General features: G+C 38.5%; 1 protein-coding gene across 1 annotated transcript in view; it reads right to left on the bottom strand.

Moving 5' to 3' along the window:
- Window positions 1–14,868, bottom strand: part of LOC121440955 (ATP-binding cassette sub-family G member 3-like) — a 45,871-nt gene that overhangs the window by 22,504 nt on the left and 8,499 nt on the right. The window contains exon 6 of the mRNA XM_041642037.1: window positions 6,604–6,740. Within this exon, the coding sequence (XP_041497971.1) occupies window positions 6,604–6,740 (137 nt within the window). The remainder of the gene's footprint in view (window positions 1–6,603; window positions 6,741–14,868) is intronic.

Genomic DNA, 14,868 nt, shown 5'->3' with positions numbered 1-14,868 from the left:
TCAAGCAACAGACCAAGGGGTCAGTTAGTAAGGGGCAAACTTGGGATTTGATCATTGGTTTAATTCCATGACAGGAAAAAAATAAGTTGAACTACCATTTCAGAACATCTGTATGAGCACCAATAACCAAAAACTGTTTAAAACTATTGTGAAAATATTTTCATGAAGGCTGGGTATTGTGGCATATCTGTAATATTCTAGCACTTGGGATGTTCTATAGTTCAAGGCTCACCTATGTTACATGGGACCCTGTTTCAAATAGACGAAAAGAAAGAATAAATAAAGTAGATGGGGAAGGAAGGAGGGAGTAGGAAGGTAGGAAATAAGAAATGAAGGAAGGGAGAAAAGAAGGGAGAGAGGGAAGGATCAAAAGAAAAGATGGAGGGAGGGAAAGGAAAAGAGAATGAGAGAGCTGTGCATAGAGACAAGATAAGGGTAGAATAAAGGGCATAATAACCAAGTGTTTCCTCTGAGAGACTATTAATAAACAACAAAAGGAAAAACTGTAATTTCCTATCATATAACCCAGCAACCACCAGAATTACTAGATTATCAAGATTCAAGACAGGCAAACAAGATGGATCAATGGGTAAAGGAACTTAATGCAAAGTCTAAAGAGCTGAGTTCAGTCACCAGAACTCACTTGGTGGAAGGAAAAAACCAACTCCTTGAGTTCGTCTCTGACCTTTACAGGCAGGATATACATGTACACATGTACACACACAACTCACACATATAGGAAGAAAGTGGATAGCACTAAATGCCTACATAAAGAAAGTGGAGAAATCTCACATTAGTGACTTAACAGCACACCTGAAACTCTAGAACAAAAAGAAATAGACTCACCGAGGAAGAATAGATGACAGGAATACTCATATTGAGAAATGAAATAAATAAAATAGAAGCAAAGAAAACAATACAAAAAATCAATGAAACAAAGAATTTGTTCTTTAAGAAAATCAACAATATAGACAAATCCTTATCCAAGCTAATCAAAAGGCAGAGAGAGAACATCCAAATGAACAAAATCAGAAATGTAAAGGGGGACCTAACAGAAAATTCTGAGGAAATCCAGAGAATCATTAGGTAATATCACAAAAAAAAACCCTGTACTCCACAAAATTGGAAAACGTAAAAGAAAGGGACAATTTTCTGGAGAGGTACTTACAACAAAATTAAATCAAAACCAGGTGAACAATTTAAATAGACCTATAACCTGTAAGGAAATATAAACAGTCATCAAAAGTCTCCCTACCAAAAGAAGCCCAGGGTCAGATGGTTTCAGCTCAGAATTCTACCAGAACTTCAAATAAAAGCTAATACCTATACTCCTCCAAGTGTTCCACATAATAGAAACAAAGGGAACATTGCCAAACTCTTTTTATGAGGCTACAGTAACCCTGATACTGAAACCAACAGACTCAACTGATGGAGGAAGGTCATTGGCTAATAAAGAAACTACCTTGGCCCATTTTATTGGTTAGAACATAGGTGGGTGGAGTAAACAGAACAGAATGCTGGGAGGAAGAGGAAGTGAGCTCAGACTCGACAGCTCTGCTCTCTGGAGGAGAGGCCATGCTCCACTCTCTGGGGCAGACGCAATGAACTCCGACCCAGGATGGATGTAGGCTAGAATCTTCCTGGTAAGCTCACTTTGGGGTGCTACATAGATTATTAGAGATGGGTTGATCAGGATATGAGAATTAGCCTGTAAGGGCTAGAGTTAATGGGCCAAGCAGTGTTTAAAAGAATACAGTGTCCGTGTAATTATTTCGGGGCATAAGCTAGCAGGCGGCCAGGGTGCTGGGGACACAGCCCCGCCGCTCCTATCACTACACTCAACAAAGAAAGAGAATTACATACCAATCTCCCTCAAAAACACTGATGCAAAAATACTGAATAAAATACTGGCAAACCAAATTCAAGAACACATCAGAAAATCCTTCACTATGATCAAGTTGGCTTCACTCCAGACATGCAGGTATGGTTTAACATATGAAAATCTATCAATGTAATCAACCATATAAATAAACTGAAAAAAGAAAACCATATGATCCTCTCATTAGATGCTGAAAGAGCATTTAAAAATCCAACACCCCTTTATGATAAAGGCCTTAGAGAGATCAGGGACACAAGAAATATATCTAAGCATTTTTAAAGCAATATACAGCAAGAAAACAGCTAACATCAAATTGAATGGAGAGAAACTCAAAGTGATTCCACTAAAATAAGAAAAAAGAAAGGCTGTCCACTCTCTCCATATCTATTCAACATAGTTATTGAAGTTCTTCTTAGAGCTATAAGCCAACAAAAGAGATCAAGGGTACTCAAATTGAAAAGGAAGAAATCAAGTTTTTGCTATTTACAGATGATGTGATAGAATACATAAGTGATCCAAAAAAAAAAAAACCCTACCAGAGAATGCCTACAGCTGTTAAATACTTTCAGTAATGTGGCAGGATACAAGACCAACACTAAAAAATCAGTAGCCCTCCTATATACAAATGATAAAATGTCTGAGAAAGAAATCAGAGAAACATCACCCTCTACAATAGCCACAAATAACATCTTGGAATAACACTAATTAAAGAAGTGAAATATCTATTTGACAATAACATTAAGTATTTAAAGAAAGAAACCAGAGAATATACCAGAAAATGGAAATACCTCCCATGTTCTTGAATGGGTAGGATCAACATAATAAAATGGCAATCCTTCCAAAAGCAATCTATAGATTCAATGCAATCCCCATCAAACTCCCAACACAAATCTTCACAGACCTTGAATGAAAAATACTCAACTTCATATGGAAAAACAAAACACCCAGGAGAGCCAAACCAATCCTGTATAATAAATGAACTTCCTTAGGCATCACCATCCCTGACATCAAGCTCTATTATAGACCTACAGTAATGAAAACAGCTTGGTATTGGCATAAAAACAGCCAGTGGGACCAATGGAATCAAATTGAAGTCCTGAATATCTTCAACAAATGGTGCTGGCATAACTGAATGTCAACATATAGAAAAATGCAAATAGATCCTTATCTATCTCCATGCACATAACTCAAGACAAATGGATTAAATACCTCAATATAAATCCAACCACACTGAACCTGATAGAAGCAAAAGTGGGAAGTAGCCTTCAATACATGGGCATATGAAACCACTTCCTAACTATAACTCTAATAGCACAGACACTGAGAGCAACAATAAATAAATGGGACCTCCTGAAGCTTCTGTAAAGCAAAGGACATAGTCAATAAGATAAAAAGACAACCTACTGAATGGGAAAAGATCTTCATCAATCCCACATTAGATAGAGAACTGATCTCTAAAATATATAATGAAGTCAAGAAATTAGACAACAAAATTCCAAATAATCCAATTAAAAAATCAGGTACAGACCTAAACAGAGAACTCGCAACAGAAGAATCTGAAATGGCAGAAAGACACTTAATGAAATGTTCAACATCTTTAGCCATCAGGGAAATGCAAGTCAAAATGACTTTAAGATACCATCTTACACCAGTCAGAATGACTAAGGTCAAAAACACCAATGATAGCTTATGCTGGAGAGAGTGCACAGTAAGAGGAACACTCCTCCATTGCTGATGGGAATGCAAACTAGTACAACCACTCTGGAAATCAGTATGGCAGCTTCTTAGAAAATTGGAACTCAAGCTACTGCAAGACCTAGTAATACCACTCTTGGGCATATATTCAATGGAAGCTCAAACATACTACAATAACATTTGTTCAACTATGTTCATAGCAGCATTATTTGTAATAGCAAGACCCTGGAAACAACCTAGAAGCCCCTCATCTGAAGAGTACTACTCAGTGGTAAAAAACAATGACATCTTAAAATTTGCATGCAAATGGATGGGACTAGGGAAAAAACATACTGATTGAGGTAATGTAGACTCAGAAAGATGAACATGGTATGTACTCACTCACAGGTGGGTACCAGCTGTAAAGCAAAGGATAAAGAGCCTATAGTCCACAACCCTAGAGAAGCTAAGTAGCAACGTTAACCCTAAGAAAAATATATAGAGTTCCACCTGGGAAGGGAAAATAGACAAGATCATCTGACAAAATTGGAAGTATGTGTCTGGTGGGGGGAAGATGGGAGGGCAAAAGGGGAAGAGGAGGGGAGAAGGGGGGAGAAGAACTTAAAGGAATGGGATTGTCGAGATGGAAGAGAAACAGAGATAGAGATCAAGAAAAAATGATATTTTGCTCTAGGGAACCATTGTGGGGCTGGCAAGACACCTGGCACTAGAGAAATTCACAAAATTCCACAAGGATGACCCCAGATAAGAACATAAGCAATAATAAAAAGCATACCCAAACTGGCCTTGCCCTGTAGTCAGAATGATGAATATCTTAAATGTCACCATAGAACCTTCATCCAGCAACTGATAGAAACAAAGTCAGAGACCAGCAACAGAGTGTTGGGCTGTACTCCCAAAGTTCAGTTGAAGAGTGGGGGGAGTGAGAACATGAGCAAAGAGGTCAAGATGGGGACACCCACTGAAACAGTTTACCTGAGCTAATGGGAGCTTGCCAACTCCAGCCAGACAGGGGAGAAACCAGCATGGGACCAAACTGGACCCTCTAGATGTGGATGAAAGTTGTATGTCCGGGACAGACTGCAGGGCCACAGGTAGTGGTACCAGGATTTATCGCTACTGCTTATACTGACATTGGGGGAAACAAATTCTTTTTGGAAGTATACCTTGCACAGCCTAGATATAGTAGGGAGGGCCTTGGCCCTTCCCCAAATCAATGTGCCTTACCCTCTCTGAGGAGTGAATGGGGTGGGGTGGAGGAAAAGGTAGAGGGAATAGGAGGAGGGGACAGAGTGGGAACTGGGATCGGTATGTAAAATTAAAAAAAAAAGATAGTTTGTTTTCTTTTATAAATATAAAATAAATAAAGTATTCTTCAACTAGGATGCTCTTCAGGGAGTGTTGGAGATCAAGGAGAACACAGTATATCAGGGCCTGAGTCTGCTCCCAAAACACTTGGAGAAGCCACTTAGTATGTTCCCTTGCAATGCACTAAGACTAGGCATGCCATAAGACACAGCGGCAGAGAGAAGTATTCCATATTGGAAAAAAAAAAGCAAGAACCTGATCTTAGTTGAGTATCCTTAAGCAATAAGGAAAATGAACAGATAGGAAAAGTGTGACACTTGAGGAGTCTACAGAGTAGAAGGTGACAAGGCCCTAATTGTTGACTACATCACTGTGAAGGTACAATGGTAGAGTAATCTTGGTTCTTGGAGGTACAGGCAGAAATATTTAGGGTGATGGACGACAAACCAAAGAACAAGGGGAAGGAAGGAAAAAACAGCGAGTAGTAAGTTCAACAGCCAGGAACATAGGTCAGAGGAATAGAATAGTCTACATGGTCCTTGGGTTTATTCAGTTAGTTTGAAACTATTTATTTCTAAAATGTACAAAACATAATATGTATACTTTTTTCTATAAATATTTGAGTCATGGACTTACTTCATGAGATAAAGAAATACCTTTTTTACTTCATTCTTCCCCTGGTTCAGGACCTAGACCATAGGAATCATTCCCTTGGCCATCACATCCAGGGCTAATCCCAGAGATAATGTTGTTTATTCTATATACAAAACTATACAGAACCCACCATTGCCTAACTAAGGAACCCCCACATCTCATCCTCCTGCTGACATCTTTACACCCCCATGATGCAACTGAACAACTTTATTCATGATATATTGTTCTACTCTAAATTCAAAAGCTTTCCCCTATGCCCTCTCATGGAAAAGAAGAGTCTTTACAGTGACCCAGGTGGTCTAGGCAATCTACATCCAATCAACAATCTCTCTCCCTCCAATTGTGAAGGTGGAGGGCTGAATTGTGTCCTTGCAAAGACTCATTTGTGGAATACCTCACATCTAAGAAACTAAAATATAGATATAATTGGAGGAAGACTCTTTAAAAAGGTAATTTATTTAAATGAAATTACTAGTGTGTCTTAATGTAACTGGTGTCCATTTAAGAGATCAGGGCAAAGACACATAAGAGCGAGGAGTCACCTTCCACAACTCAGTGACCCAGGTCTCAGTAGCATGGCCTGTTAATACTTTAATATTTGGCTTCCAGGATCCAGAACTGTAAGAAATTTAACTTCTGTCAAGTCACTCAATCTTGGTGTCTTAAGCAGTGCACTAGCAACCTTCCATCCCTTAGGCTATGGGGTTCTAGTCAATGTGGTCTCTTTAATATTCCAGACACACCAAACATGATTTGCCTCAGAACAAATGAGTTTTCCCTCGGTCTGACACTCTGTTCAGATCTGATCCACTCATGCCCAGCTCACTTGACACTGGATTGAGGGATATGGGGACATGCTATTTAAAGCAGTGCTGGACCTTTACCACAGCTGTTTTTCCCTGTGTTACTGTCTCATTGTTCTTGATGTTTATTCCTTGTTAACCAAAGTTTCCCCTCTAATAAACAAGGAAGAAATTCTGTTGCTTACCTCTGAATCTCCTGCACCAAAAATACACACATGTGATCATGTATTACGAGAGAAAACTCAATGTTCCTTCAGCACTTACCTTCTCAGGATGGAGATGACATCAGTAGTAGTGCTCCAGTCTAAGCCAGAGGTGGGGTCATCCAAGAACAAAATGGGATGCTCAGCAACCAGCTCCATGGCTATACTGGTCCTTTTTCTGAGCTCTTTAGATCCAGGCTAAAGCAATGAAAACCATCATTATCAGCAAGATCAGCTAGTCATTATCATTTGGTGAATGAGACTTTCCAGCAATAAAAGTTTTTTGTTACACCATTATGGGTACCTGGGAGAAAAAGGAGGTGTTTATTTTCCTAGTGAATATAAAGAAGCTGAGGTCAGACTTGACACAAAGCCCATGATAATAACAGTTACTGCTGTTTCTTTATCAAGTCACATATTCTAGAATAATGGTTATCACACTCAAAGACTGGCACAGTGAAATCTCTATCTAAGGTCGAGGAAGACAGGACAGGAGAAGAGGAAGTATTTCTTGTAATTTAGTAGTCATTTCACCCTTTCCAACACACTTATGACACAGGCAATCTACAAAAAATAAACACAACAGGACACCACACAAACTCTAGAGAACACACACACAAACACACACACAGCACAACACACTGACACACAGTCCTGAAGGCGTAAGTCACAAACAATGCCACACCAATTCGGGGTTATGATTATTAGGGTGGTATTTATTTAAAGGGGAAAAAACTTACAGATCACTGTCCCAGGCAACAGCCCTCTATGCAACCAGGAAAGGAGTCTAGTCGCCAGCGGAGCAGGAAGTGAAGAGCAAGAGGAGAGGGAAGTGGCCGCTTTTTTAAAGGGAGAGAAACCACGCCCCAATGGGCTGGTACCTCAGCGGTGATAGGCTGGAGGAGTGGGAGGACCTCCCGCAACACCTCCCCCTTTTGTTTAAATAAGAGAGTTCTAAACCTACTATGAAATTATATACAATAAGTACAAATATCCTATTCTAACTAGCTTAGGTCTTGTATAATAAATAACTTGGCCAAGTCATGAGAGAAAGTAACTACATTTATATAGTCTTCAACCCCATCAAAGATCTGAGAAGGGAAATAATGTTACCTGGGTAATTAGGAAGTTTAGTAAAACAACTTCCAAAACATGCAACAAATCACAGAGACAACTGGCTACCTGGGCAATCACCCAAAATCACGTTAGCAGCGTTGAAGCAACCAACTTTGGCTAAGGCCTAACATAACTGACATACCATTTTCAAAGGCAAGCAACTTTTCAAAACTATCTTACCCTGTCTTGGCAGGATATGACAGCCCTGTTTAATCCATTGATGCACGCTCTGTATCTTTGTCAGTCATTGAGGTATGGGCATTTCTTTGCCCCAAGGCCAGTTCTGCCAAAAAGAAGGCTCCAGGTGGAGTGTCTTTGGTGCTCAACATTGTCTCGGGAATAGAGTGGTGTTGCCAGGAGCAATTGTGTCTCACTACCACAAAACTCTGAGTTAGATTAAAGGCCATTTTCTACAGCTCTTTGAAGAAGTTGAAGATTATCTATCTATACTAAGTATAATCTCTATATATCTAAAGAACCTGATTAGTCTATTATAAATGACAAACTTAGATGACTATTAGTCTATATAATTCTCAATATCTATCTAACTTAAAGACTAAGACAAAAAACGACTGTGAAACGAATGAGGACAATGACCTCCAAATATAAACAATGTACAAATATACATTGCAGTAGGTAAATATATATCAATACACAAATATTATATAAGTATCTTAATCAGAGGTAGAAATGTACACTGCAATATGGTAAATATATACAATATATATATATATATATATATATATATATATATCAATACAATATATGTCAATACATAAAAATTGTTTTAAACAGAGGTAGAAACATGCATGCGTACAATAGTCAATATAATTTAACTTTGTATCAATATACAAGAATCTATACCAATGTATTTGTCTAAAAACAGTAACTCACAATTACAAATCTATTATCCCATCATCCCTTTTTTTTTTTCAAAATGATCCCTGAGCTTATGAAATTCCTCCCCCAACCCTCAATCGTATACTAATTATAATCAACCCCTAAATGATGTCCCTAAACCCAAGGGCAAACTTTACTGGGAGAGGGGACGTCGTCCTCTAGAATTACTTCCAGCTGTCATGGGGGCGACGTTCTTTCTGGGGGATGCTGTGAAAGTAAAATGATGGTTAAATTTCAAGATCAATGTCTTTTAAAATTGCCAATAGTCTCTGAGTATTTTGTGCAGGTCTGGCCAGAATGTTGTACAAGATGTGCACCATTTCAGCTAACCAAGTTGGAACTGTCTTGTGCAGCTGGTACCAAAAGCAGGTCTTGTAGTAGCACTATCAGTATCATGATGTCATATCAACCAGGTGGAGTTGTTGTTATGGGGCCCCATCTTCTTCCTGGAAACTTCAAATGTCACTTCAGGAAAAACTCATTGTTCATTATGAAAAACTTAAACATTAATTATATAGACATATATAGACATATATATATATATATATTCAATGAAAGACATGATAGATATATTCAATGAAAAGTATGATAGATATGAAGAAAATCAAAGATGTTTTCTAAACTCATATTTCTTTCTGTCCCATATCATGGCTCTTGACATGAGACAGAAACTCCAGAAACTCTGGGTTTTTCTCTTACTAACAGGCTTGGAATTGGAGAGGGACTGAGCCAGAGTCCAACTTCAAAACCAGCTTTATAAATTTAGAAATATGGTTTAATATTACTTACACAACCCATTCAGTTGTCTTGATATTTCCTATTGGGCAGGTATTTTTCCATCTGTCAGTATCCAAACATCCAGGGTCCCTTGAATTTCTCAAAGATGAGTGTTTTCCTGTGGAGATAAGAACAGAACCCTGCCCCCATTCTATATGTTTTTCTTACCACCTGTATGAATATCATCGTTGTGGATGTGTTGTCATTTCTCCTTTCCAAGAGGTTTCTCCTCTTCAAATCGAAACTTTATTAATTTTGATGGTATCCACAATTTTTCTTCTCCTGTGGAAACAAGAGCAAAACCCCTTCCCCAACGTAGCACATCTCCTGGCTTCCACTGAGAGGTCAGCACATCTTTGAAATAAATCGGTTGATTTAGTTCAGCAGACTTTTCCATTATCCAATGTCTTTCTGCTGCTGTCGTTCCTTTCTCATTAGCGTTAAGAAAATTCAAGGTTAATAAAGCATTATGTAATCTATTTCTGGGGGTATTTTCAGTCCCTTTCTGTTTGTTCAGCATATCCTTTATAGTACGATTTGATGTTTCTATAACTGCCTGACCTGTAGGATTATTTGGTATACCTGTAATGTGTTTTATATTATAATAATCAAAAAAGCGTTTCATTTTCTTAGATACATATGCTGGACCATTATCTGTCTTTATTTGTGCAGGTATACCCATGATGGCCATAACTTCCAATAAATGTGTGATTACTGAATCAGCCTTTTCTGAGCTCAGGGCAGTAGCCCATTGAAAACCTGAATACGTGTCTACGGTGTGGTGTACATATTTTAATTTACCAAATTCCATAAAGTGGAGCACATCCATCTGCCAGATTTCATTTCTCTTAGTACCCTTTGGGTTACTCCCTGCAGGCAACGGTGTTTGATTATAGAAAGAACAAGTAGGACATCTCTTTATAATGTGCTTAGCTTGTTGCCAAGTAATGGAAAATTCTTTCTTTAGGCCTTTACTATTGACATGATGCTTCTTATGAAATTCTGAGGCCTGCAACACACTTCCAATCAATAATTGATCAATCTCAGCATTGCCTTGGGCTAGAGGACCAGGCAGACCTGTATGGGACCGGATGTGTTATGTACATCGGACAAAGCCTGTTCCTGATTATGTCTTGTACCTGGATAAACAATGAAGTCAACTCTGTGTCATCTGGTATAAATTCAGCGGTTTCAATATGCAAGATAACTCTTTCTGCATATTGTGAATCTGTAACTATATTAAGAGGTTCTTTAAAATCCCTTAGCACCATAAGAATGGCATATAATTCTGCCTTCTGGATAGAATTATAAGGGCTTTGTTCCACCTTACTCAATTCATCTGACTTGTAACCTGCTTTCCCTGATTTATTTGCATCAGTATAGAACGTATGGGCTCCAGTTATTGGAGCATCACGTACAATTCTAGGAAGAATCCAAGAAGTTCTTTTTATGAGATTAAGTCTATCACTTTTGGGATAGTTGCTATTAATTTCTCCCAAAAAGTTAGCACAAGCTCTTTGCCACGGTTCATTGTCTTCCCATAACTTTTTTATTTCTTCAGTAGTAAAAGGCACTATAATTTCTGCTGGGTCTATACCTGCTAGTTGACGAAGTCACAGCTTACCTTTTATAATTAATTCAGAGACTTTTTCCACATAAGTTTTTAATTTTTTACTTGGTTTATTAGGTATAAATATCCACTCTAAAATAATATCTTCCCTCTGCATTAGAATCCCTGTAGGAGAAATTCTGGATGGCAATATGACTAGGATGCAGCTAAGATTTGGGTTCACCCTATCCACATGTGCCTCCTGTAATTTTTCCTCAATCATTGTCAGTTCCTTTTCTGCTTCAGCTGTCAGTTCTCTTGGACTATTCAAATCTTTATCACCATCTAAGGTTTTGTTTAAATGAACTATTAGATCAGGTGTTATCCCAACAGCTGGCCGTAGACTGGAAATGTCTCCTAACAATCTTTGGAAGTCATTAAGAGTCTTTAACCGGTCTCTCCTAATTTGTGCCTTTTGCGTTTTAATTTTCTCTAACCCTATTCTGTAACCTAGGTAATTAATAGAATTTCCTCTTTGAATCTTTTCAGGGGCAATTTGTAATCCCCACCTAGGCAAGACTTTCTTTACTTCTTCAAACATCCTTTCTAAAGTATCTTTATTTGAATCAGATAACAAGATGTCATCCATGTAATGATAAATGATGGACTTGGGGAATTGTTTACGAATTATTTCCAATGGCTTACTTACAAAATATTGGCACAGTGTAGGACTATTGAGCATACCCTGTGGGAGGACAGTCCATTGATATCTCCTATTAGGCTGAGAATTATTATAAGTAGGCACTGTGAAGGCAAATTTTTCTCTATCCTTTTCTTGTAATGGTATAGTGAAAAAACAATCTTTCAAATCAATAACTATAAGATGCCATCCTTTTGGTAACAGAGAAGGCAAAGGAATTCCAGATTGTAGTGGGCCCATAGGTTGAATTACTTTGTTGACAGCTCTTAGATCTGTCACCATTCTCCATTTACCAGATTTCTTTTTTACAACAAACACAGGAGAATTCCAAGGGCTGGTTGATTCTTCAATATGGTGAGCATCTAGTTGCTCTTGCACCAGCTGTTCCAATGCCTGTAGTTTATCTTCAGCTAGAGGCCATTGTTTGGTCCATATTGGCTTCTCAGTTAGCCATTTTAAAGGTAGGGCTGTTGGTACCTCTAAAGGTTTGGTATTTGCTGTATGTTCTTGTACAGTCTGAATGGCTGGTGATCTTTTTCCATAATACCTCATCATATCCTTCCCAGAATTATGAGTTCCTGGAAATACAGGAATGTTAATCTGGGTATCCCATTGCTGTAGCAGGTCACGGCCCCATAAATTTATGGCAATATTGGCTATATATGGCCTTAGTCTTCCTATTTGCCCTTCGGGCTTTATGCATTCAACCCATCTTGTGCTTTGTTTTACACGAGATAGGGTTCCAATTCCCAGGAACTGAACATCTACCTCTTGAAGAGGCCAATTCGGATGCCAAGATTCTGGGGTAATGATACTTACATCCACACCTGTGTCTAATAAGCCTTCAATAAAAGTGCCATTTATACAGACTCTTAGCTTTGGTCTTTGATCATTAATAGAAGTCTGCCAAAATATACGTTTACTCTGTCCTATTGGGTTTTTTGACTCATCCTCCACACGTAATTCTTCATTTAGACCAGTATTACTTTTTACAGCAGAAATTGGAGCTTTTAATTTTCTTGGTGAGGCACGTTCTCCACTGTGACTGGGAATGACTGGGCCACTGTTGGCTTGGGTGCCTGTGAGAGGCCCCCCAAGGAGTTTCCCGATGATATCGGATTGCCCCGTCTGTCTGGTGTTGACCTACATTCGTTGGACCAATGCCTGCCTTTACCGCATCTCCTACATATACCTGAAGGCCGAGGTCTCCTATTTTTGTCATTCCCAGAAGAGATATTATTCCTAGAAATTCTTTGCCTGCAATCCCTTTGCAAATGTCCTAATTTACCACAATTAAAACACCTGGCAGTTTGATGTCTCCTCATTGCTTTGGAAATCGCTTCTCCTACCCAAGATTCATCATCATAGCTAAACGTCTCAACATTCATCGTATGCTGAATCCATTCATCCATAGGTGCTGATCTAGACTTTAAAGGCCCAATTATCTTTTTGCATTCTATGTTTGCATTCTCAAAAGCTAGAGATTCAAGAAGTATTTGTCTAGCTTCTGGGTCTGTTACCCCTATGTCCAGAGCCTTAATTAATCTTTGCAAAAAGTCAATAAAGGGTTCTCTCTGTCCCTGCCTAATTCTGGTATATGATTCAACCCTTTTTGCTGGATCTTGTATCCTATTCCAAGCATTTAAAGCTGCTTGGTGACATAGACACAGTACTTCATCGTCATAAAGAGCTTGGACCTGTGGATCAGCATATTCTCCTGCACCAAGAATTTGATCTTGGGAAACCTCAATACCTTTTGCTCTTCCTTGCTGTTCCATATGTTTGGATTCTTCTCTGAAATAAATTCCGAACATCAAGGAAGGTCCATTATCTAAAACTGCAGACACTAACTGATGGAAATCATGGGGAGTAGCTCTAGCATTAGAAGCCCAAGTCCTTATCATTTCCTTTACATATGCATTGTGCAAGCCAAAATTAACAACAGCTTGCTTAATTTCTTTCAGATCATTCATTGCTATTGGTGTCCATCTAGCTTCTCTGACTCCCTTTGAGCCTTTAGAAGTTGATGCTTTTTCAGAATTAAGTATAGGGTATGTCGCTAGAACCCTGAGTAAGCCAGTTCTAATAGCTGGTGGAGGCCTTGTATCCTGTCCTTGTGCCTCCTTACTCTGTTCACCAGCTGCAATAATTTCCCCAATCTTTTCAATTTTTTTTATCATTGTCTCTCTTAAATCCTGAATCTCCTGACCTGTATATATTTCCAGTGATTTCACTGAGGTATCAATTTTTTGGTCCCCATTCTGCACCTGTGATTCCAAAGCTTTAATTTTTTCCTTCAAAGATAACATGTCCTCCTTAAACTTTTCTTGTATATCATGTAGATTCCCATCTTGGAGGTACATTCTGTCTGTTACCTTATCAAAACTTTGTGATAAAGTCTGAACGTCAAATTCAACAGCCTGAACCCTTTCAGGTAACTTTCTAATACCCTTGGATATGGAATCAATTTTGTCTGTCATAGTATCCACTTGTTCAGATAACCTCTGATTTTCAATAATTTTAATCCTGTCAATTAGTTGTTCATTATTAGTTCGTAAAGATTCTATCATTCTTAGGAGTGCCATATTCTTCTGTTCATTATTAGTTTGTAAAGATTCTATCGTTTTTAGGAGTGCCATATTCTTCTGTTCATTATTAGTACGTAAAGATTCAATCGTTCTTAGGAGTGCCATATTTTTCTGTTCATTATTAGTACGTAAAGATTCAATCGTTCTTAGGAGTGCCATATTCTTCCTTAATGATAGAATATGGAAAAGAAAACTGAAGGCTAGTAACAAGCAAATTAAGGTATCCCCATAGTCATATAAACCTTGTATGATGTAATTCATTGTATTAGTAAATATAAATTTACTAATCCATTGTATTAGTGAAAACAAAGCAGTAAAATTTGCGTTAGAAACAAAAACTGCAATATTACCTATTATCCAGCAGGTTGCACTGTTGCAGAGTCGCGGTGAAAACATGGTCCTGTTTCAGTGCCTTAGTAGATGTTAAAAACTGGAAAATGCAAGTTTCTCAACAAAGTAAATGTAATTAAATCAATTCCTGAGATGGAACCAGAAACCCAGAATCCAGGGATAGAGAAGAGCAATCTGGAAGCCGCTTATGCCTCCACGTGACAGAGTCACCCTGAGGGGTTGCAGCTTTCAGCAACCACGTGCTCTGGTTCGTGCCACTTAAGAGCTGTACTTGCAAGGGAGATTTAAAAATGACTCAGAAAAGAGCAAACCACGCGGCCAGAGACTATGCGGGCCTGTGGAGTT

Source organism: Microtus oregoni, unplaced genomic scaffold, assembly GCF_018167655.1.
Source record: "Microtus oregoni isolate MIOR12 unplaced genomic scaffold, Mior012 000072F_ref0000427, whole genome shotgun sequence".
NCBI classification, from domain to species: Eukaryota; Metazoa; Chordata; class Mammalia; order Rodentia; family Cricetidae; genus Microtus; species Microtus oregoni.
The sequence above is the reverse complement of the archived record's forward strand: the minus strand, read 5'-3'. Positions and strand labels throughout refer to the sequence as shown.